General features: G+C 42.0%; 1 protein-coding gene across 2 annotated transcripts; it reads left to right on the forward strand.

Annotated features, from left to right (window-relative positions):
• The first annotated feature begins 428 nt into the window (after window positions 1-428).
• On the forward strand, window positions 429-24,590 carry dtna (dystrobrevin, alpha). 2 transcript variants are annotated; one of them, XM_063220505.1, is made up of 22 exons: window positions 429-598; window positions 5,604-5,674; window positions 7,137-7,217; window positions 7,374-7,587; window positions 7,873-7,958; window positions 8,352-8,506; window positions 9,983-10,088; window positions 11,103-11,269; window positions 11,679-11,803; window positions 12,257-12,340; window positions 12,659-12,733; window positions 12,864-12,956; window positions 14,342-14,435; window positions 14,802-14,896; window positions 15,570-15,683; window positions 17,505-17,601; window positions 20,163-20,325; window positions 21,128-21,217; window positions 22,255-22,372; window positions 23,181-23,289; window positions 23,757-23,793; window positions 23,912-24,590. In XM_063220505.1, exons 2-21 carry the CDS (start codon window positions 5,605-5,607, stop codon window positions 23,772-23,774), a joined length of 2,154 nt encoding a protein of 717 aa, XP_063076575.1. In that variant the 5' UTR covers window positions 429-598; window position 5,604; the 3' UTR covers window positions 23,775-23,793; window positions 23,912-24,590. The 2 variants fall into 2 exon arrangements, with proteins under 2 accessions (XP_063076575.1, XP_063076576.1); XM_063220506.1 differs by lacking the exons at window positions 12,659-12,733; window positions 12,864-12,956.
• Window positions 24,591-25,246: the final 656 nt, after the last annotated feature.

Below are 25,246 nucleotides of genomic sequence, written 5' to 3' on the forward strand. Positions count from 1 at the left end.
TCCTGGTGCAGTGACACTGTAACATGGTAACCAAGCAACAAGATGTAGACATCAGAACTAGCCCCCCTCCACGTTTTGTTAATATTCTCCAGTTGCTATTCGCTCATTCTTTCTGTTTGGACAACAAATGCTTATTAAACTAATGTTAAATTGACAGCAGCTTTTTATCAACATTTCTTCCTATGTAGCACAAAACGCGACAGTAAATGAAGCCGATTGAAGTAGGATAACAGAATCTCTACAACGTACTAAAATGTCTTTTTGTTTTATTTTATGCGATGTTGCGTTGAAATGATGCGATTAGTTTGCCAATGACCAAGTCAGTGCCAGTGACACCTTTGCATTTTCGCGGAGTTGAGGCAACTAGCGCATGAAAGATTCCGCATTACGTCATTGACTGAGGCCACACATTCGAGGCTGATGAGACACTCGCGCAAGCCGAATTGGCTTACCGCGGGCATAAACAAATCACTTGTTTTGTATCTGCTATTGGCAATGGTTTAAATAGTGGAACAAATGCGCTGTAATAGCAAGTTTGGATCCTGACACTACGATTTCTGGGTGTTAACAAAATTCCCTGACATGCATCGAAAGCTTGGTGAGTAGGACTATCACAAGTGCATGCATCCTTTGTGGTGGAGCGACCTAGGAGCTACACAGGGTCTAGTTTATAGCATTTAAATGTAGGTCCAAACTGTTAAAGGGCGTACATTGGCTGGGGAGAAAATTCAGTGTGATCTATCAAGTTTGTAAGAAGTCGCAAGGTGGACGTCAAACCATGGTCATTTATTTTGCGACCATCGCTGCGAAATTTGTCTGTCGTGACAAAAATTGGCTGCTGTCTAACGATGAAAACCTACTCCGGCTGTTTTATGTTGTTGAATTCAAAAATGTAACCTGTCAGATGATTTTCTTTATAGTTTCAATAGGCTCCCTACCTTAGAAACCCAATGCGCAGTTTCGTGCTTACAAGATAAAGGTTTTTAAATACACGAAATCAGAAACAAACATTTTCTTACTTCAGGTGTAACTGTGTCGTCACTGTGTGCAAGCGGCTTGAAGTAGGCCTATTTCAATTTAATCGCAATGGAGCAGTTTGCCAGTTTGGTCAACTTGCCCTGGAAATTGCATTAACACTATGTCATCTCAAGAGAACTTGAACGTATTGCATAGTTAACATGGATGCTTTGTTCAACTATTGTCATCGATAATTACATCTGCATCATCTGTGCACAGTGCTCACAGGTGATGAAGTACACCTCCATAGCTGATGTCCATAGCAGGCTGCACAAGGAATTTGGCAGGCGTTTGAATCCATTGCATTTCACACATAGACATCCATTGCATTTCACACATTATTCATAATATTAAAATATTATAATAAATTCAAAACCTTCCTTATGGGATGATTACTATCAAATCAAAAATATATTCTTCATGTGACTGTCTTATTACAAGGCTTATTGCACTTTAACACTTAGCTAGTGTCTTTATCCAAAGCGACATACAGTTATGTTAACTACAGGGTATTGGTTACAGTCCCTGGAGCAATGTGGGGTTAGGTGCCTTGCTCAAGAGCACTTCTGGCATGTAGCGAGATAGGGAGTGGACAGGTGGGATATGAACCTACACCCCTCTGATTGAAAGCCCTTGTCCTTAACCACTAGTAGGCCATGGCTTTTGTACAAACATGCAAAATGTTTCTGGCCTTGTTTGTGAATGCCTTGGGTACACTAGAGTAGAGTAGTAGAGTAGAGTAGAGTAACTTTATTGATCCCCAGGGGGAAATTCAGGTATCCAGTAGCTTACATAAATGCACAAATACACAAAAGCCCACATGGACATTTCAAGACACAAATAACACAGGAATAGTCATCAGGGCGGGGAAAATAAGATAAAATAGTAGAGATAATAAATGTAGAAAAGGTAATTGTGCAAAAAGACATTCTGTGAGTTGGGATAGACCAATGCAGAAAAACATACTCTGTCAGTTAAGGTAGACAATCTTAACATGACCTGGAACAAGTGTTGATGGATACATCTATGCTATAGTATAGTATGTAGAAGTAGGCAGTGTACAGAGTATGATAGGGGTTGAAAATTCTCACAATGTCTATGTCTCACTATAGGGCGAGTTGCATAGCAAAGGGAGAAACATGCATGCTTCAGCTCTTCTGCTCCTACATCCATTTACCGTACATTGTTGTAGGCTAGTTACATCAGAGATTCTTTAAGTATATAGAGATATGCCAACATAATAGGTTTCTATGGGCACCTAACATGACCAGGTTCCGGTCTGCCTAAAGGGGCGTGTCATAATGCTCCTACAATGAATAGAACAGTCCTTAGGTCTGCCTAGGTCTGCCTAAGGGGGGCCATAATAGAACCAGGAAACAATGGGCCAATGGAACCTCTCTCTCTCTACTCTCTCTGGTTACATTCTGGATAGCACATTTTACATCTCATTTTGGCATGTCACTCATGAGCCACTCATGAAAGACTGCAATGTAGGCTACACGGAGACGTTTACACACACTCTATAGTATGTAAAATGCTGTCTGTTGTTTTTCATTATGATAGCAGCTGCAGTGGCTGCATATGTCTGCCAGGACATGTCACACAAAACTTCAACAACTGTTCTTGCCTGTAAATATTACGGCAGCCCGCCCCACAGTTCGTCCATATCAACCAACTAACCACAATCTTTTAGAATTTAGAAAATGTTCATGGAACCAAATGACTTTGGATTTATTGTTCTGATTTTTCAAACACAGTATGACCAGGGTATATTTACAGCAGCCAAGTTGGTGCTGCATGCCAGGTATGGGAAATCCTTCCACATAGCCTACTTGGTTGCCTTACAAGTATACTATGGTGAGGTGTGTTTTCCATGACAACAGGGAGGGAAGTGAAAGCAACGCAGGCACCCCATTGAAAGTTCCAAACAGGACAGTAATTTCTTCTTGACTGATGTCTCGAGAGAGATCTGTGTAAGGGGAGAGGCGCCAACAGAAAGCTATGAGGGGCTGCAACTGGAGCTTAGAGAGCCAGCAAAGCTAAGAAGAATGCAGACCCTGTTTGCTTTTCAGCCTGGCTAAAGATAGAGGCTGAGCAAGTGACAACTCGGTGCTTTCCATCTCCAGACAGCAACTGGATTTAGCAAAAGTTATATTTTTTTCTTCAATATATTAAAACCAACTGGAGGAGGCCCTCATTTTGCCTGAAGTTGTCACACCGTAGTTGTCACTACTGGCAGAGACTTGTTTACTGTAGCTGCTGTCATAGTCTGAGAGTGAGGACCATGGTGATATGTCAGGGGTATGTTTCCTTTCCTATTATAATCTGCTTTCTTTCGACTCTATGCATGTGTTTGGCTTCGTGTCAAACAAAAGTCGACTAGAGTTTATTAGTGCATTTGTTAAATATGTGTCCACAAATGTATGTCCTTTAGGATGGGATAAATATCCAGAACTTAAAATTATTTTGTTACATGTTAAGTATAATGTGCAAGCACTGTCCATGGGATTGTACACACTGCATCAATGATTTGTAAAAACGCTACCTACCATGCACTTGTTTGGGATTACCGAACATTACTATACTGACAGTCAGACAACAGATGAGAGAATATTGCTAGCTTAGTGTTTTAAATGAAGGCTATAACGTTTTTTTCAGCTGATTCATGAGTTTCATAATGAATAAACGTGTATTGATTTTGTAACAAAGTCATTTTATGTGGCTGTTTATAACTGCACTTGCCTCTGCAGTTAAAACTGTTTTACCACTGATAACACAAAAGGCTGTTTTGCTAGTTTATAAATGATCTTTGTGGTCACAGTTTTCAGTCCGTATCTTCTTGTTACATGTGGATTATTTTCACGATTGGACACTGTGTCTTACTCTTAACCTACACATTGCAGCGATGGCATCATCTGTTTAAATGGTACAAAATGATGAAGCTTGAAGAGTTCTGTTACAGGGTTTTTAGCTGTTAACTTTTTAGCCCTAAGGGTTCAGTGTATGTGTGACAAACTGCCGTAATTGTCTCTGACCTTTGACACATTTCTGGAAAAGTCAGCAATGATTATAGTATGACTGTTAAAATAGCTTAACGGCTAGTATGTACTGTACTGTGTAGTTGCTTCTGTCAAATCAAGTGTCAAGGGACACTTGTGAATCACATTTTGTTGGGGTGTTCTTTGTTTGGGTTTAGCAATTCATAATTGTGTACGCATTTAACCATTACTTAAATTGAAGAGTACCTTTCGTGCAAAGTGTCAGCAGCTTGCTCAGTTTCTGTTAGTGCCACGAGGGGGAATTTTTTTAAATTCAGACATCCATACACTTCACAGCATGCTGCATGAAATACAGTGAGATGCTTTCAATTGGCATGAATACTCAAAAAGTGAAGGTGTTGTCTTCCATTTTAAATTCAGTTCTTCATTCATAACAACTTCTGAAAACTTTGCAGCAGAAACTTTCAATGGACATGTTCTGTAATACTGCAACACATACAGTAGGCCTATGTCCTGAATAACCATTCAGTCATCTGTTAGCCTGTGGCAAACTAAAGCACTAAACCAAAGTAAATGAAAAGCACTGAAAACTTTTTAAACGTTTTAAGTAATACTGGAGAAATGTGCGTTCTCCAGTTAAAAGCGGAGCGTCTGGGTTCCCTGCTGCCATGGCAACGCACCACATGATGAGGTGTATTAGATTGCCTTAGACAGAATGCAGTGAGGCATAGTGGGCTATTCTGCCATGTGAACACTCAGCTCCACTCACTGTGCAGTGTTTCAGTCACCTACAGGGAAAGTCCTATTGACTTCTGTTTGTGTGTCCCACATTATCAGACTCTTTTGAGGTAAGGCAAGCTGCCCGGGAAATGCTGTCACTGTTAATGTAAGAGACACTATAGCTGAGGCATTATTTTTAGAGGGATCTCTCTGTCTTTTCCCTACTTCTTTCACAGTGATCTGAGTAGTTTTGGGACAAAGATCTCAGGATAGATGGATCACAGTTGATTTTCAATCACAACACAATGACAGTATCCAGATCCACCCCCTGTTAGGTCTGTGAGCTTAAACTGACATCGATGTGAATCATAATTAGCATGGCCACTGGAACGCAGTAGTGTAGTGCATTGTGAGTCTGTGGTTAGACACAATGAACCATTGTGCTCCCAGAACCCAGAAATTACTTTGTTGATGTTTTTTTTTTTTGAGGCTGGGAGAGTTTTAACTTGGGCACTGAGGCAGCTTTCATTTTCACTCTCACACTATAGTAGTCAGGTATGTCATATCACTCCAGTACCTATGCAGGTTTTTACTTCTTGTACCCCTGTCAGTATATCAGTCTGTAAACTGTCAGTCTTGTGTATGTCTATGTCCTGGAATGGTATAGAGAGAAAACGTAATTTCATTTTCCTCGTATGACTTGTGCATATGAAGAAAGTGACAATAAAAGCTGACTTGACTTGACTTGACTTAACTTGACCCCTGTTCACAATCCGAGCCAAATGAAATGCCATGTATCCACTTACTAGGCGCTTACTTGTTTTGCATTGCAGAAAGCTAACTTGTGTGTTTTGGTTATCTGTGCAGAATGACTGAGGAGTGTGGAGCGAGGAGGAGTGGAAACATGGCAGACAGGAGACAGCTGTTTGCTGAGATGCGTGAGTAACAGCACAGCAGCAGATCAGTGGTTGAAAAGGGCAGACATTGAAAAACACAATTAAGCACCTGGCCTTTGACGACTCTATTACTGACATGGGCTGCGTTTCCCAAAAACTCTGAGGTAGTTCTTAACCCCTTAGCGCAAAGCCTATGTGCAGTCATGGGTGAGCGGTTAGGTCGTCAGACTTGCATCCCAGAGGTTGCCGGTTCGACTCCCGACCCGCCAGGTTGGTGGGGGGAGTAATCAACCAGTGCTCTCTCCCATCCTCCTCCATGACTGAGGTACCCTGAGCATGGTACCGTCCCACCGCACTGCTCCCCATGGGGCGCCACTGAGGGCTGCCCCCTTGCACGGGTGAGGCATAAATGCAATTTCGTTGTGTGCACTGTGTGCAGTGTTCACTTGTGTGCTGTGGAGTGCTGTGTCACAATGACAATGGGAGCTGGAGTTTCCCAATGGGCTTTCTTTTCACTTTCACTTTCTATGTTATAACTTTACTGTCACCAAAATTGTAATAGCTGTGTCTTAGTCTGTACCGTAAGGAGGCTCTCTGTACTGTCATAGCAATGTTGTTATGATGTAGTTTAGTATTTTCAGCAAACAGTGTATAGGCCCGCCGGCGACCCCATCTGCAGTAAGAGGCTACGCCTAAGTAGTATGAGGTGCCGCCCTAAGCAATATACTGTATCACATCACCAAAAGTTTATAAGCTTACATAAACTAACTGTATTGGCCTACATACAATGTTTTGTTCTGGTACATGCAAATAAAATGCTTGTGTTGAGTGCATGTGTGAGGTATAATAGTCTATTTATGAACAAAGTGCATATGTGAGGTATAATAGTGTATTTATGAACGTTTAGTGATGATGTGAGACCTATTTCTGGTATATTGCCTAGAGGGTACTACATAGGCTTACGTTTTTTGGGAAGCACAGCCATGTATGCTAACTCTTGTGTTTGCTAAGGATCTATACATGCTTACAGTGCATGCCAATGTATAGGTTGTGCTTACACGGATTGCAGTTATGTGCCATGTTTGAGTAGCCTCTCACCTGGCTTTAATGCCGCTTTAATGCATTTTTTGAAAGAAACTACAAACAGTGGGCACCTAACTGTAGGACTGTTATGTTCAGCTAATCATCGACATTCTGTAGTGCAGTAATGCAACTGGTACATACCAACAGATTTTATGTCTGTCAGTTATTGGTTTAAAGCTGTCCTTAAATGATGAAAATGACCCTCTTTTACTTATCGCCTTTTCCTTTAAAAAATAAATAAATCGTTGTTTACAATAGTACAACATTCTGTTGTTTGTACGGTGTCATTAATGGCATCACACAGCTGAAGCTTGTTCTAATGACGTACAATGATCCTTGCATTGTTTACGTTATTGTGCAGATATACAGTGGAGAAACAATTGTACTGAATGAAATGGTTGAATCCTGTTCTATTTCTCAGGGGCACAAGAGTTTGACTCCATCAGGTTATCAACCTACAGGACGGCTTGCAAACTCAGATTCATCCAGAAGAAATGCAACTGTACACACTTTATAAGCCTTTATAGAATCCCTTATATAATGCATGAATAATGTATATATAATTATCATAATGTATGCTATTATAAATAATTAATACATGCTCATAAGTGTTCTTGACTATGCTGACCACACTTTTGTTTTGTCTCCCTCTGGGTAGTACACTTGGTTGACATCTGGAATGTCATTGAGGCTTTCAGGGAGAACGGTCTCAACACCATGGAGCTCAACACAGAGTTCACTGTGGCTCGTTTAGAAGCAATACTGTCCGCCATCTTCTACCAGCTTAACAAGCGAATGCCCTCCACCCACCAGATCAGCGTGGAGCAGTCTATAAACCTGCTATTGAACTTTCTGATGGCTACTTATGACCCGTAAGTCAGTCTGCAGTGTCATTGTTATTTTTGCTGCTTAGCAGTTTAATCTAGTTGTAGATCATAAACCCAAGGCATTATGTTAATACGAATTAACGAATGTAAGCTTCTTTCAAAGTTGAGTTTCAGACTTTCATCGCAAATTGTTACATAATGAACTTTGAAGTTGGGCCATTCCTTAATTATTCGGCCAGCACGATAAAAACACTTATTTCACTTGTTACACAAGGCATGTAATCATGTATAAAAGCAGAAGAGGTTGATTATTGACTCATTTAATCTTAGGGAAGGCCTCGGGAAGATCTCTGTCTTTGTTGTGAAGATGGCTCTTGCAACAATATGTGGGGGAAAGATTCTGGACAAATTGAGATGTAAGTGCCAAACACGTTTCTTCTATCAATCCAAAATTCAGTCCAAATAAGGCTGTTCCACTTCTGTTAATACAGATGTCATGGTAAACAATGATTTACAGTTTATGAACTGTTTATTTACTGTTTATGAACTGTTCACATTACTAAGTAATAATAATGCATAAACTCATCTTTCAATCATGGGTCAAAGCCACTTATCAATCAACATCTCATGTGAAATCCACAACACTGTATATAATAATCATATGGAGTCAACAATACATCACATTTTTATCACAGGCAATGTACAAATACTACCACTTTAAGTAATTCTACTGCTCTACTGCTAAATCAGTATATGAAATGGAGTTGGGTATAGCTACACAATGACTGAAAAGTCTCTTTTCTGTCTAGATGTTTTTTCACAGATCTCTGACAATACGGGTATAATGATCTACTCCCAGTTTGACCAGTTTTTAAGTGAAGTGCTCAAATTACCCGCAACTGTTTTCGAGGGACCCTCCTTTGGCTACACAGAACAAACTACAAGAACTTGCTTTCCACAACAGGTGTGTTCAGAGGCAGACAAAAATTGCCAATTTAGTGTATTTTTTCCACGATAAAACTGAAAGCCTCTGTGGTGACAGTGTAACTGCAGCTTGACAGCATGATGGAAAATATACAATTATCACAGTAGTTGCAGGAGTGGCAATTAAGAAATGCGGAAAATAATGTGTAATGTGTAGCAGCAGTTGGTAGAGCAAAGCATCCAGTGCTGATGCAGTGAACTGGAAGTCATAACGTTCTAGATATGTTACTGCCTTCAGTGTTTCCCACAGAAATTTTGGAAACTAGGGGGGCAGCCGGGTTTTTTTTCCCGGGGGGGGGAGGGGGGGGGGGGGGAGGGGGGGGGGGGAGGGGGGGAGGGGGGGTGTTTTCACGCGGACCTTGTAGGGGGGTTGGGGGCATTTAAAAAAAAAAAAATGCAGTACAGTGAATAATTTCTGTTTACAACAGTTTCATTCGTCCCTCATGAAGGGGTCTATGTAATGAAAAAAAAAAATTAAAACAAAATAGGAGCAGAGATAAGAATTTAAGAGTACTGTGAAATTGTTAACGCATAGACAAAAAGGGTCTAAGAGGGTAGGCTATGCCTTTTCCCCACACACACAGGCGTACACATTCTACATGAGGGGTGCTGGCCAGTTTTTCAAAATTCCTCCCATTAAAATGGCTGAACAACATATTACACATTTATGTCTATATTCACATTCATTTCTATATACAGCCCGATGTCTCCTCTGCCGTGTCAATGAAGGCCTGTCACCTAACTCATTACAACTGTAAAGCAAAGCCTGGGGAGTGTTAGTAAACTCATCGTAACTGTCCCTTCTCTGAATGTTTTTTATTGCTCCCAAACCCAAGTTAACTACAACAACTTGACTAGGCTTTTGATCCCTCTGTCTTTCAAGCACTTGTAGTTTTCTCTATAGGATGTATTTACTCCAGCAGAAAAATGCGAAGGAAATCGTAATTCAAATCGCTTTTAACAAAAACGGAAATCGTAAAAAAAAAGTAAAAAAAAAAAAAGTTATTATTATTTTTTTTTTCAAAATTTTCGGAAACTATGGCGGCCAAGTTTAAACTATGGCGGGCCGCCATAGTTTCCTCAATGTATGGGAAACACTGCCTTACAAGCCTTACAAGCATGCATTGAGTTCATGCAGGATGCTCATTCAAGATTTGGTAAGGGTGATAACTGTTACAAACATGTGTGTGGTCATTATGGTCATGTACTATGCTAGTGCTAGTACGCAGCTTTTTGGCTCTGTGCTACAATGCTACACGGATACATTGACTTTCACTAGCTTAGCGACATATTCCCTCTTTTAACTTGTCTTAAAGCAAGACAACGCTTAACATGAAAAATAAGACACTTTACTACCTTTATAAACCACAGCCAACGATTTAAACTGTATTAAGCCCCAAAATAGTGGCATACCCCTTTAACTCCCTGTCTATTTCCACACCTTGGGGGTCTACAGAAGCTGGTGTCACTGAACGCCTTCCTGGACACCCTGATGTCAGATCCACCTCCTCAGTGTCTGGTCTGGCTGCCTCTGATGCATCGCCTGGCTAATGTTGAAAACGGTGAGTTTATAGAGATGCCACGCACAAGATGTTGGATGTTACTTCCCTGGACGTTTGGTATATTTGGCTTATGATACGTTTGGGCTAAATCACTTGCCACTCGAAAACATTTTGGTATGCATATTATGATTGACTCTGATGAAGGCCTAGTTGCCAAAACGTCAGCACCAAAATATAAAGTGGTGAACCATGAAGAAGCAGTGTCGCACCCTTCTTTTTGAAAAAAGGTATGCATACTATGACATATGCTTATCAATGTATGCTGCATGTGACACTGTTGCTGTGGTTATTCTGTCATTTTTATATAATAAGGAATTGGATTGTAACAGTAGATTGAAATGCAAGAATGTGCACTGTAATTGCACACTATTTATGCGGCATGCTTATTCATTGAACATTCATTCTGGGAAACCACTATCCGCAGGGCCGTCTCTCCCCATGCGCTTTTTCATGTAATTTGTCCCAAGGAGAAAGGGATCACTGTCACCCGATCGGACATCTCTCTCATTATTGACTCTGTGAAACACATTGTAGAGTGCAAACAAAGCCATGATGCTGTGCATCACCTGAGTCTGCAGCTAAACCCAATCATTTCCTCAGCAAGTGGCCAGCAGCAGGGTAGCGAGTCAGTGTGTCAGTGTGTGTACTCAGGGCCGCTGACAGCTTTCACTGGGCCCAGGACAAAGTAATATGAAAGGGCCCCCTACCCAACACATGCAATGTGATGGGGACCCGATTCTGGGGCCCCCTATCTCCCTGTGCCCGGGACAACATACCCCTTTGTCCCCCCTTGTCGGCGGGCCTGTGTGTACTTCTACACACCCCTCTCACAAGCTGGGTCAGGCGTACATTACAAGGAGACGTGGGAGGGACCCATCTCCAGAGTCCCTCCCTCTCTTCTCTTCTCCTCTCTTCTCTCTCCTCCTGAGTGTTTTCATGGCAACGTGTTGTTATTTGTCCCTTGCCTCCCCCTCTTCTTCATCCCTCTCTCCCTTGCTCTCTCCCACTCTGCAGTCTTTCACCCGGTCGAGTGCTCCTACTGCCACAGCGAGAGCATGATGGGCTTTCGCTACCGATGCCAGCGATGTCATAATTACCAGCTCTGTCAGGACTGCTTCTGGAGGGGGCATGCCAGTGGTTCCCATAGCAACCAGCACCAAATGAAGGAGTATACGTCATGGGTGAGAGTAGGGAGTGTGTAAAAAGGGGGGCGTGGCCTGTTTGTGTGTCATACATGTGTGTGGAGGCGTGTGCATGGATTTGAGTCACGTTTCAAAGGAAAGGTCAACTGACCAAAGCAAATGTAGCCTAATACAATTTCAGTTATTTTATTTTTTTAACCTTTTGCTGCTCCTAATGCTAAATTTTAATGCTAAAAATAGCTTTTCGGTGTTTGTTTGAATATTTTGAAAATACCTGCTATTTGTAATTGCCAGTAATTGCTAGTGCGGTAAGTCTCCCACTGCACCTGTTACCCATTGTCCTTGTCATAAAACAGATAGAAATTATGTCTGTACATGTATTGTTTATAATTTCACAATTTTACCGTTTCTTACCTAAATTGTGTGGCATGTCTGTGTGTCCTAATAGAAATCTCCTGCTAAGAAGTTTTCGAGTGCCCTTAGCAAGTCACTGAGTTGTGCTTCCACGCGGGAGCCCTTGCACCCTATGTTTCCGGACGTGCCTGAGAAACCGCTTAACCTCGCCCACATAGTGTGAGTGTGACCCTTTATAATGAATTTTCAGCTCACTTTCTAAGCTCGATGTCTTTCTTGTTTGTAAAGCCGAGGAGTTTCACTGGAAGAATTTCAGAACAATAAATCTTCTTGATGTTCTTAAAAAACAAACCTGAATTTTCTGTAGCCAGAGCCAACATAATGGTCAAATTGAGGACCTATTATTGTCGTTAGCTTTGGGCTTTTTGTTGCAGAGAGACACACTGTCAGTATTTAATACATAAATATGTTTTTTTCTGCTGCCAATAGTGACACCTGGTAAGTAAATGAATCCTCTCACATGTATTGGAGAGGCCTAATGGTTTTCAGTGTCACTTTCACACAGCACTGTTGTTGTGCCAGAGATACTGTAAGTGGTGAGATGAGTGTATGTATCATGGCTGTTTGTATCATGGCTGTGTTGTGCATGTTCTCTATGGCCTCTCCACACAGGCCTCCCAGACCAATGAACAGCATGAGTGACTTAATGTTGTCTCATTCGATGCCCTCAGCAGGACTCCCCCTTTCCAATAAAATGTGAGTAATCACGTGTAAGGATTATTTTCTTTTCTTACACTTTTGAAGAAAAATAAACGTTTTAGAGTTTTTAATGATCCTACCCAGATTTTGCTTTTGTTTTTACATGTTATTTAGCACGTAACATCTACAGTACCACACACCTAGTTCAAGGTCATAAAATAAACAGCAGTTTGCTCTTTACATGATGAATGGTGGTGCATGATATGTCCAAGACAGATATTACAGGTATGAACTATTTGTAAGTGTGCATACCATGTCATGTTAATATTGCAAGCATGGTTTATCGTTATTTTATTTTTTGTTTGGCACAAATAGAGTTCCTTATGCAGAAAATGATGGAATTACACATGAAGTTTTGACTAAGACCTCAAATCTTTTGCCAGGGACAGGGTGAGTGGGACTTGGGATGATTTATTAGAATGTAGAAAATAACATGGTGAAATTCAATGTAAATTCAATCCCTATCTTGACTTCACTTGTATTTACTATGCATATTTCTCTGAAACCTACGTTGTTTCAGGTTAAGCTACAGCCCTGATTTTGCAGATAAACTTACAGATGAGCACATACACATTGGGCTGTATGTCAGTCTACTGAAAAACAACCAGACATGGTCAGTGGTACTCTGAAGTAGCAGTTCTTCACCCAGCTTCTCCTCAGTGCTGTGCTTTTTAACTTGGCAAAACCAAACACATTGAAGCGCCTGCATTTCTTGTAGGGCAAAAGCAAGGACTGGAAATATCAGCATTTGGACTATCACATTACCCCCATCCACGCTTTGTCATTACTTAGGCTCTTCCATATTCAAACCTACAGTATGACTGTTCAGCCTTTGCACCACACTAATAACTATTTTTAGTAGTCAGGACCCATGGTGCATATAACTGAGCCACTTTTGATGTGATATTTAAAATGGCATAATTCCAAGCCTGCTTTAAGCATTCACAAAAATAATACAGATTATTACATCCATATTTTGGAATTTTGCAGGAGTCTGCTCTGCATGAATGGCTTTCTAATGTCATTTAATCAACATTGTGCATTCTTTAATTGCATTGTCTAAACTGAAAGTATGTGTGTTTACAGAGAGAGAGAGAGAGAGAGAGAGAGAGAGAGAGAGAGAGAGAGAGAGAGAGAGAGAGCGCGAGAGTGAGAGCGAGAGCGAGAGAGAGAGAGTGAGAGCGAGAGAGAGAGAGAGAGAGAGAGAGAGAGAGAGAGAGAGCTGCTATACTAGATATCACCAGTCAAGCAATAGTACCGTAGTGAATTGGCTCAAATACGGTTTGAAATATCTCCTGTCCATGAAGTAGTATCATCCGGCATGTCTGAATGCTAACATGCTTATGTATCCATCCAAGTCTTTAACAGCCTGGATTCATGGCCCTGCTCATCCCTGATATCAGCAGCCAGGACTCCAAATACCCTCTTTCTATTCCACCACAGCATGCCCACAAGGATGGATTACTGCAAGGGCCTACCGGGCCCAGGCCCAGGGGCCCAAGAGTCCAGAGGGCCCTGAAGCCCAATCCTCTAAATTTCCATTCTCATGTTGTGTAAAATCACACTTATATATACTTATTAGGGTCTCTAACATCTGGAGGGGGGCCTTTCTTGTTGTCTGGCCCAGGGGCCCATGGAGTCATGATCCGTCCCTGCATGCCCAGGCTCTTCATGCAGTCTGCTGAAAAATGAGGGTGGCTTTGGATCTGAGAGTCACTTCCTATTGCGCTGGGTGGACTAAGAAGGGGGATTCTGAGTGCTGGCAACCCACCCCCCCCCCCCGTCCCTGTCCCTGTGTGGGCTTTCTCAGACCACTCTGATTTCTACGAGAAGCCTCTAATTGCATTATAAGATGCAATCTCTCTCTCTCTGACTCTCTGTCTCTGTCTCTGTCTCTGTCTCTCTCTCTCTCTCTCTCTCTCTCTCTCTCTCTCTCTCTCTCTCTCTCTCTCTCTCTCTCTCTCTCTCTCTCTCTCTCTCTCTTCTATGTGCTGTCAGTCTTCTGGAGAACAACAGCAATAACCAAGAGGAGGAACACGGTCTCATTGCCCGCTATGCATCTCGACTGGCCACGAATGGTGGAACGCCAATGGTATGACATCACACTGTAGAGATAAAGGCTCTTAGACTAAAATGCTTATCTTACATTCAAGGTTTGTATGATTTTGGGAGATAGCAGAAAATCCAATGCTAAAGTCATTGTGTGTTTGTGTGTGTGTGTGTGTGTGTGTGTGTGTGTGTGTGTGTGTGTGTGTGTGTGTGTGTGTGTGTGTGTGTGTGTGTGTGTGTGTGTGTGTGTGTGTGTACATGTGCATGTGTGTCTGTGTTGGAGAGAGAGACACACACACAATGTTCACGATGGGACACCAGCTAAGTAAAGGGAATGTTAAGCTCCATTTTCCCAGGGACCCCAACGTAAACTCTTCCCAAAGAAACATGTTTGTTTTCCATGTGTCAGCAACCATCTAGGATGCCCTCACCAGACATCTCCTTCTCTTTGGATGCCAATAAGCAGCAGAGGCAGCTCATAGCTGAGCTGGAAAACAAGAACAGGTAAGCAGCTATTTAGACCCCACCCCCTCCCGACTGACTGAAATAATCATAAATACATTTTCGGCATGCTCAGGCTGGCATCATGGATGTGCTTGTGAATGTGTGCATGGCCTCTTTTTGTGTGTCTCAGTATTCGTTCTGATGTTAACCCTGTCATGCAAAGCCTGTCATGCAAAACCTTATTGTCACCAAAATTGTGTTAGCCATGTCTTAATCTGTTACTTCAGACAAGTCAAATAAGTCATAGCAGTGTATATTTCTGTAATGATGTTGTTTACCCCTTAAATCAGAGCCTATGTTATAACCTTACTCTCATGAAAATTGTAATGACTATGTCTTTATCTGTTACTCTCAGTAATGTCATAGCAATGTTGTTATAATAGTGTAGTATAATAGTGTAGTATAATAGTGAATAGGCCCGCCAGCGACCCCATCTGCAGTAAGAAGCTACGCCTTTTCAGAAAACAGTGAGAGGGAGTGCTGCCAATCCCTACAGGTCTATAGTGATTTGATTCTGTGAGTGCAGTTAGCAGAAGTGGCCATCTTGTCAAAGTTGTTGTCTCCTCTCCTCTCCTCTCCTCTCCTCTCCTCTCCTCTCCTCTCCTCTGCTCTGCTCTCCTCTCCTCTCCTCTCCTCTCCTCTCCTCTCCTCTCCTCTCCTCTCCCGGCCTCAGGGAGATCCTGCAGGAGATTCAGCGTCTCCGGCAGCAGCATGCGCAGGCCTCAATCCTGCCACCAGACAAGGGCCAGCAGAACCCCACCCTCCTGGCAGAGCTACGACTGCTCAGGTACAACCAACAGCTGCATTTGACTGTCAATCAAAATAATTCCAAAATAATTCTAACTGTCAATCAAATCAAGTGACAATGCTCTTTGGTAATTTAAACAATTTAAATAGGTCTCCGCAATGAAGGGTCAGCCCGAAAAAAAAAAAATTGGTTTGTTTGTAACGGATGGGAAACTATAGTTTGCACGACATAGAGTAGACTCTGCGAGAATTGGCAAGGAGAGGCACTGTCTCCCATAGAGATGAATGGTAGCTGTTAAAAATGCCTACTCGCTCTGGTGTGCACCTGCTGTTTTTGCAACTGTGTGTGCCATGACATAGACAAGCACTAGAGCTGCACAATATATCGAAAATGTATCGAAATCGCGATATCAAGAGTGGCGATATGGGTATTGTGAAAATTACCTAATTATCGCAAACAAGTAAAATATTTCTGTGCAGTCCACTCACTAGGGTTACTATCAAAAAATGCGTCAGAAGACCGCCATGACCAAAGCCACGCCCCCCACACAGACCGACAAATCAGTGACAAGAAGAACACTCGACTATATTTCTAAATATCGTTGTAGAGGTATTGCATGCTGTTATCGCATATTTTTTTTTTTCTGATATTGTGCTGCCCTAATAAGCACTAATTATCCCTTTACTCTACTCAACTTAATCTTAGACACATGCCCTTTTAGACCTTGATAAAGCCATAGACATTTTAGAAATATTCCACCACATTTGTGTCACATGAATAAGCTGCGTAAAGATTGATACATGATTGTACAGTATAAGCACACACAGAGGTAAATCTGACTGGCATTGCAGTCTGTGGCTGTTATGATGGCAAGGGGCATAGGGAATGTTTTTATTGTGAATGTAAAAGACGATGATTGATCCAACTCTGCAAGATGGACAATCACATGTCAATTGTGCAAACTTTTTGAGCCGTCTATTGCTCAACTAAAGAAGCCATCGATAATTTAATTCAAAAGAAAAAAAGAGGTAAAGACAGTAAAGGGTGTATACTGTAATGAACGTTTGTCTTGACATGATAGCCGAAATGCACGCTTGTATCACAGTATGCGTTCACAAGCAGTTAACTTATGGCCCAGGAATGCAGCTTATGTTATGCCCCCAATGATGCAATGCCGCTGACCCCATCACTCAGCAATGTATTATATTATTGATACTTGTTTGTACACTGTCTGAGATAATAAAGCTGTCACCTGTATGATGGAGCTGAGTGAGGAGAGAAGTGATATCTGTCCCAGTGTTACCGCTCTCAGTGCCAGCGGCTAAGGTGATTGATTATCACGGGTGCCAGCCTGCCTGCCTGCCAGGGCTTGACACTGGCACCTGCCAACTGGCCAAATGCTGGTAAAGCGTGGCTGTGGCTAGTAATACTTTCAGTGTCACTACCCAATTTGGCTGGCAGCTTATTCCTTGGTATGACATACGCATTACAGTAGCTATATTTTGTTGTTGCCCCTTGTGCCCAATTGTTTGTATTTAAGTTCAAGAAAAGGCTCAGTACCTTAGTTTCTATTTTGCTTTATACCCTTCCATGTAGAAAGCTATACACTCATATTGCTTTAGCACCTCATCTTCTGAGGTTAGACGTACAACATCATGATAAAGAAAGAAAAAACAATGTAAAATTTGTGGCTAGTGGAATACCTGAATGGCTAGAAACTTGGGAAAATAAGTTAATGTCAAGCCCTGCCTGCCCGCCTACCCGCCTGCCTGCCTGCCTGCCTGCCTCTGCAGACTCCTTACTGTCTGTGTTTGTGTCTGTGTCTCTGGCTCCCTCTCCTGATTTCCGTCCCCCTGGTAGGCAGCGGAAGGACGAGTTGGAGCAGAGGATGTCCGCCCTGCAGGAGAGTCGCAGGGAGCTTATGGTGCAGCTGGAGCAGCTCATGATGCTGCTGAAGGTGAGGACACACACACACACACACACGCACGCACGCATGCACGCACGCATGCACGCACACCTACACACACACATGCATGCACACACACACACACACAAACACACACACACACACACACACACACACACACACACACACACACACACACACACACACACACACACACACACACACACACACACATGCGCACACATGCGCACATACACACACACGCACATACACGCACTCACGCCCACACACACACACACACACACACACACACACACACACACACACACACACACACACACACACACACACACACACACACACACACACACACACACACACACACGCACATTCACAAAACCTCTCATTCCTGTTACTTGAGGGTCATTCTCAGTGACTCCCATTGAAATAAAGCTAAGGTGCTTAACGGTTCCAAGAGCAAAATCTTTAACCCTAAACATATCAGTGAAGCGAGACAGACCACAAACCATTTTACATACACTGAACATATCAACCTAATTATTGATGAAGTGGTCGCATTCTTTCACCAGATCACAGGTATATGGATATGAAGGATATCATGTCGCCATTTAATTGTGTAGCACTGTGTTCTCTTACCCAATCAGTCCTTCATAAGGGTGTAACGGTATACAAAAATCACGGTTCGGTACATACCTCGGTTTTGGGGTCACGGTTCGGTACATTTTTGGTAGGCCCACAGTATATATATATATAAAAGGAAAAAACATTCAAACTGCTACTTTGGGTCTGAGATTTCATCAGTGTAAGAAATAGCACTTTTCTCAAGGTCTCGCAAAGAACAAGCCTCTACACCTGTTTTTTCTTGCATTCTCTCTCAGTGTTCTGCATGAGCCACTTCATGTAGTTGCAGCATAATGTAAAAACATGAACAGAGTAGCCTTTCACTCTACCTTTTGTACCTTTTGGTACAGCACTGTTTGATTCGGTACCAATACAATACATTGTACCTTCACAGGCCTAGTCTTTCACAATCACCATCAATGAATGAATCCATATGAGTGTAAAATCTAGAAAGTGAAATCTAGAAGCAGCTGAACCGAATCTGTTCAATTGACAACTTATTTCATATTCAATCCTGGCATGTTTCAGATGTGCCTCTCCCCTAATAACACCCAACACATTTAGAAGCTCCCTGTTCAAGAACTAAAATCAGACACAGCAGCTGCAGCAGCAGCAACACCCATTCATTCCCTGTGCACCTGCAGCATCTGCTCACGTGTAGACATCTGCTCCATGCACGTATTCCAGTATGAATGGCTTCAGATTATTTTGGATACAGGTGTCATGTTGTTTTTCCTGTCAGTAGTGTTTCTGCCACAGCATATTTCATGTCTGTTTAAGGGGGGCGGGGCGGGGTGACTTTCCAAACGATTCCATCATCTCCTTGAACCTCTGCTTGGCACTCCCTTTTTTTTTTTTTTTTTTTTTTTTTTTGGGGGGGGGGGGGTTAGACAAGATATTACAGCTGACGGGAGACATGAAGTCAGTAACATTGTGTGGGTATGCACTGAACAACACAAACCACTAGCATTTTGTAAGATATTAACTGAGCATGTGGCTTGGTAAGTGATGAAGTCTAAATTTGTTTGTTGCTTTTATTTATTTTCATTTTAATTGAAGGGAATTTTTGATCAAGTCTCATGAGAGCTGGAGAAGCATTCAGCTATGAAACTAGCAGCACTTTAAAATGTTTGTATTGTATTAAAATTGCTGGAGAACATTTTTATGCAATGATGCCAAAAATGCATGACATTGTTGGATAACTTTTTTTGTAAAGCTTCCCATTTTTTGCCGTGGTATACTCATTGTAATGCATTGGATAAACCACTCTATTATATTAGAATATTCATTGGAAATCCAAATATGGGTATCATGTTTATAAACGATGCCAAAGACTTGTCGAAAGCGTGGAAATAGGCTTGGAAGAAGGCACTACATGTGTGAAATATTTCTGTCTCTACCATGCAGCACGACAGATACTACACACAGACACTACACGCAGAGATAGTGTACTCTCACAAAGCAATGCTTAGGTAAGGCTTTTGTTGTCACAACAATTATGCCTATACATGATTCCTGAGGCTCCACATCACACCAAAACCCATCAAACAACAGACCCCGTAATGAATATGTCTCATTATCTCTCTTCTGTTCGGTACAGTATATCCGTTAATGTATTTAACATGATATAGAATAACTTGATGTTGGTGACACTAAGGCAACTAAGGAGCACACTGGTGTGCTCTTTTATCCTGGTGGGAGACATTTTAGGGGTTCTCTCTTTCTCTACACATACAGTATGAAATAAGGCTTGGCCCCAGATTCTTTTCTGTCTGCAAATCTCTGAAATTGCAGGCACCAGAGCCCTGGGGATAAAGCATCCTTGGTTGAAAGCGTGTTCCTCCTCAGTGGTCTGTGAAGCTGCAGTGGCGTTCTTGAAGTCACCCAGGCGGCACCCTCTAAACCTGCCCTCCACCCCCTTACCCCGATCCCCTATCCCCTATCCCCCCCCTCTCTCTCCTTTGTTTCAGACGCAGGGCCCAGGCCCCTCCCCCCGCTCTTCCCCGAGCCACACAGCGAGCCGTCCCATCCCCATGCCAACGCAGGCCAGCTCGGCAGGCACCACACCCACCCAGACCCCTCAGGACTCTCTGATGGGGGTGGGTGGGGACGTGCAGGAGGCCTTTGCCCAGGGTAAGCTCGCCTTTTGTCCCGCAGTTAGAGCCGAGCAGACCGGAGAGCACTGTTCCGGTCGGGGGGAGACAGAAAGGGAGAAGGGTGGGGGAGACAAAAGGGAGGCTGCCTTCTTTATGTCACGAGCAGCAGATGTCCCCAGAACGCTACAGCAAGTGTTGTCAGTAGGCAACATTTCAATGGAATGGAATGGAGCGGAATGAAATTTAATTGATTTGGGAAACAAAAAAAAGGGTGGGGGAGGGGTGCTGTATATCTGTCTGTTTGCTGAGAATGAGAACCACACTCGTGATTCATGTAATTATTTACAGCTGTACGTTATCAATATGGAAATGATGTCACTGGTTGAGGAGGAATTCCGAAGGGTATTGTTGACAGGTGCCCCACACTCAAAGAATGGCGATCCAAAAAGTCACATCGTCTGTGATAATTGATGTTTACCCAAACAATCATGGGGCCATTGTGAGAGACAACAAAGGCAGTTTCATAGCACAGGAAGAAGACCCTTACCTGTAGAGTTGCCACAATAATATTATTAACTCGCTTATATTTCATAAACATAACAAAACATACTCCTGGTTTTTTGGAATATATTCTTTGCCTGTTATTTGAATGATAACACTACACTAAACCAGTGCAAAAACAGAAACAATGTTCAATAGTAGCTCTGTGTCAGTGTTGAAAGCCTTTGTCCTTGAGAAGAACCCAAGGTATTTGCCAGTTAATCTGTGTAAGATTGTGTCCTGTGGTTGGTGTGTGGTGTGTATCATTAAAACAAACCTGCTATGTGTTTGTTCCCCAGGCCCCAGAAGGAATCTGAGAAATGACCTTCTAATTGCTGCAGATTCCATCACCAATACCATGTCATCTTTGGTCAAAGAACTAAACTCAGGTGTGCATCTGTGTAAAAAAACATGTCTACAGGGCAAAAATTGGCAAAGGGACCTTTTGTATTCCCTGTACCGTATGTTTTGATGAAAATGTTTCCACAGAGTTCCAGCTTGTCTTTTTCATTACATTGTTATTTGTCAAGCATGGCCTTCAGCATTGACCTTGGATAAGAATGTACCTATTACTGAGTGGCTCTTTCACATTTGACATTTTGTGTCCACCTGCTTCAAACAGACAGATTACAGTGGATGGTCTAAAAGGGCTGCTCTGCTCTGTACACACATTGAGCATTCCAATTGTAGAATACGGGACTTTTGTGTTCCATCTACATTACCAATACTTGGAAGATTTTGAGACAAATTCACCTGAATATCTCTAAGAGGTTTGTCTTCGTAATCTAATGTGGCACTGTCAGTATAATGTTGAATTTTGTATTCTGGCTGCTGATCAGACACTGGTAATATGGGGATTTTCCATTCCTCACAGGGGTGGGGAACCTACGTCTCGAGGCTGTTTTATCCGTCCCTTGACATAATTTTAATATTATGCAGCTTCACATGAAATATTAAATATTTTGCACAGGAATCTTAGAAATTACATTTTCACTACAATTAGGTTATATTCAGGGAAGATGGGGTTTGTTTTTAAGGTGGCTGCCTTCAATATAGGCCTAAAGTGCAGGGGGAAAGGCTGGTTTGTCTTCATAGTCTGGCCCTCGGAGGACTTTAACGGCCTTTGGAGGAATTTGAAGTGGCCCTTTGAATGAAAAAGCTTCCCCATCCCTGCTCTAGAAGCATTAGTGAGCTCTATGTTATACATTATGTGCGGACATTCGCAGACTATCAGTGTGGTATTACAAATAGACCTTATTCCCAGTTAGGTATCACATGAGGAGCAGGAACTACCACATCAAGTATAGTGTGGAATCATACAGATGCTATTAGCTTGTGATATTAATTTGTTTTACTAGGCCAATACTGTTTTATACAGTGCTTCATTTGAAGAAAAATGGTTTTGTTTCTTTTTCTGTGTCCGTAGAGGCTGGGGGTGAGGCTGAGAGTAACACAGAAGCAGAGGGGTGCCTGCAATTTGAGGACCCTGTCACCTCTCCATCGTCAGAGGTCTACCTCACTCAGCTCAGCACCAGAAAACCAGGGTATCTCCTTACACACCATGCATGAATGCTTAGTGTTAGAGAAAGAGAGACCGTACTAGAGTCTGTTATCTGGACAGTCTGGGGGATTTTATGTCTTTAATACTATAGAATTAGCAGAATGCCGGAAACAAGAGGGTGAAAAGATAGAGGGGGAGTAGGCAAATGACTTATTAGGCTTACCCAGCATGTATACACTATACAACATGCTTATTCAACATGGCTTGGATACTGCAGCCAATGCAGTCTATTGCGCCACTTCTTGTAAACATTTAAGAGCAGAAACAGAAAGGTAATGCTGAATTACAGTATACGTTGGTGCTTCTCCTGCTAGTAAGTATTTGCGCATACCAGCTTATTCTGAGCATCTTGGCACAGTCGCTTGTCACGCTTCAGCGGATATAGCACATTAGCCGAGCATCACTCATCATGTCACATGTGTTAGGCATATAACATGAGCCCAGAGTAATGGATCTGCTCTGAAAATAGTCGCTTACACAGTGAAACACAACACTGTTATCATCATAATGTAACATAATGAGAGGCATTCTGTACAAACAATATGAACTAAATTCTGTTAAAATAATGATAATGCGCCCAATTAACTGTTAATGAATCAGCACAAAGCAGGCTGAATGAAATAATTTATGTTCTTGCCTTACAGACAAGAAGGTGCAAATACTGTATTATTGTTGGCATACAGTATATGTACATTATGCTGGAATGCTGCATAGACAAAAAAGGTCTATATGCTATTATTTTGTGTGATTATAACTGCTATGAGCTTTATAGGGTACCTTTGTTTGTGCAGGCACATTGACACTGACACCTACGAGAATGACTTGGTTCAGGAACTGGAGAGTGAGCTGAAGATGGAGGAGTTCCTGAAACAGAGACGGGATGCAGAAAAGGCCTACATGGTAAGAGTGTCTGTGTCTGCCAGTGAAAATGCATGACATTGGCGTGCCCAGTGGAGCTCATGAAGCTTCGCCATGTTGCTTGGCAAACAGCACCCCCTGCTGGTGCTGCAGTGTTCAGCCTTCATGGACAGCAGTTCATGCAATGTAATGTAATGTAATCATACAAATGTACATTATGTTGAGCTCCACTTTTACTTATCTTTTACAGTAGCCACATCCTATTCTTCAACGCATCCACTAAAACCCAAAATAAATCTTTGTAGCTATTATATAACCAAAATATGTGTAAGATTTGGCACAACCGTCAATGTTGACATTTGGTTGTTTGTGGATAGATGGATGGGTAGGTTGGGTAGGGTGAATTGGATCGGATTGCTTCAAGGATCGATTGACAATTAATTCAAATCTGTGTGTGTCAATGTCTGCAGTTGTATTTTTTTATTGATAACATGTTCTGCTTGTTTTAGGTAACATTACAAGAGTGAATACACTGAAGCAAGACTTGTAAGTTCATGTGGCATGTTTCAAGTTCACTGTGGTCCCTGTATTTCAGTGGAGTTCGATTGAACTAGGTTGTGTGTGTTTTCAAAAGGTGTTTGAAGTGTGTTTTATTATGTCATAGGCAGACCTCGCGGGAAGCACATGACTGAGGACCAGGCCCAGGCCTACTGCAAAGACATAGAGGACTGAGTTCTAACATTGCTAAATAATTAGAATTTGAATATATATATATATACAGGTACATATATATGTCTCTGTGAATAAATATATATATGATATATAAATATATATTTTTAAAATCAAAATCAAAATATTTAAGTAAATACTGAGCAGAACTGGAAATTTTAACATTGAAGCTGTCTACTACACCGCTGGTGCCATACAATCAAATGACATGGATATTATTTGTTGTTGATGTTGATGTTCTTGTCACTGTTTCTGTATGTTTTTATATGCTTGGGTCTGTATGTTTTACATAGGCCTACCTTATTGTGAAGCGATTATTTCTGTTGTTTTTCGGTGTCCTTTCGAGCGGCAGACGTCACCTTTACTTCTTGTGAGCTAATTGATATTTATTGAAAACAAAAGAGTTTGACTACTTACTACAAAGTTCTCCTCTGGAGCAAAAGTTTAATCTGCCGTCTCCACCATGGCGCCACCTATCAGAATTTCTGAGAGCAAACAAATCTGTTGAAGCTGTTTGCTTGTCGCAATTATATTTTAGTCAAATTAGTATGATAGAAATTTAATCATTTTTGTGTTTGTTCACCAGTCACTGATATAATAAATGCTTTTCATCACTCCTTTTTATTCATAATGAGCAAACAGGTTGATGAGCTGTTTTTTATGTGTGGAATTTCATTTGAAATTGAGCTGTTTCCTTAGCCAATCACATAGAAAGCCCCATTGGGAAACTCCAACTCCCATTGTCATTGTGACACAGCACTCCACAGCACACAACTGAACATTGCACACTGCACACAACGAAATTGAATGTATGCCTCACCCGTGCTGCAAGGGGGCAGCCATCAATGGCGCCCCAAGGGAGCTGTGCGGCGGGATGGTACCATGCTCAGGGTACATCAGTCATGGAGGAGGATTGGGGAGAGCACATAGCCCAGGGATTTCCAAACTTTACCGTGACAAGGCTCCTCATATACATGCATTCCAGCCAAAGCCCCCCTGACATGGGTCCTGCCACATTATTGTTTTCCGTGCACCCCTATGTCTATGAGTAAGTAAAATAACGACAATGTTCTGATCCGAGATGCAATATATCACATTATAATGCAGTTATTAACTAATACGAATATTGTTTCTTACTTTTGTTTATTTCAGTGTACATTATTTATTTTGTTTTGTTATACCTTTCCTGCCAACCTGCTGCAGCCCCCCATAGAACTCCTGCGGGGCTCCCCACCCCCCACTAAAAAAACACTAACATAGCCTACAGCTA

This window comes from Engraulis encrasicolus, chromosome 16 (assembly GCF_034702125.1).
Source record: "Engraulis encrasicolus isolate BLACKSEA-1 chromosome 16, IST_EnEncr_1.0, whole genome shotgun sequence".
Taxonomy (NCBI): domain Eukaryota; kingdom Metazoa; phylum Chordata; class Actinopteri; order Clupeiformes; family Engraulidae; genus Engraulis; species Engraulis encrasicolus.

Coding starts and splice junctions, on each gene's coding strand:
- dtna (XM_063220505.1), top strand. CDS start 5,605: ATGACTGAGGAGTGTGGAGCGAGGAGGAGTGGAAACATGGCAGACAGG. Junction 8,507..9,982: donor GAACTTGCTTTCCACAACAG/GTGTGTTCAGAG, acceptor GGGGGTCTACAG/AAGCTGGTGTCACTGAACGC. Junction 12,734..12,863: donor AATCTTTTGCCAGGGACAGG/GTGAGTGGGACT, acceptor ACGTTGTTTCAG/GTTAAGCTACAGCCCTGATT.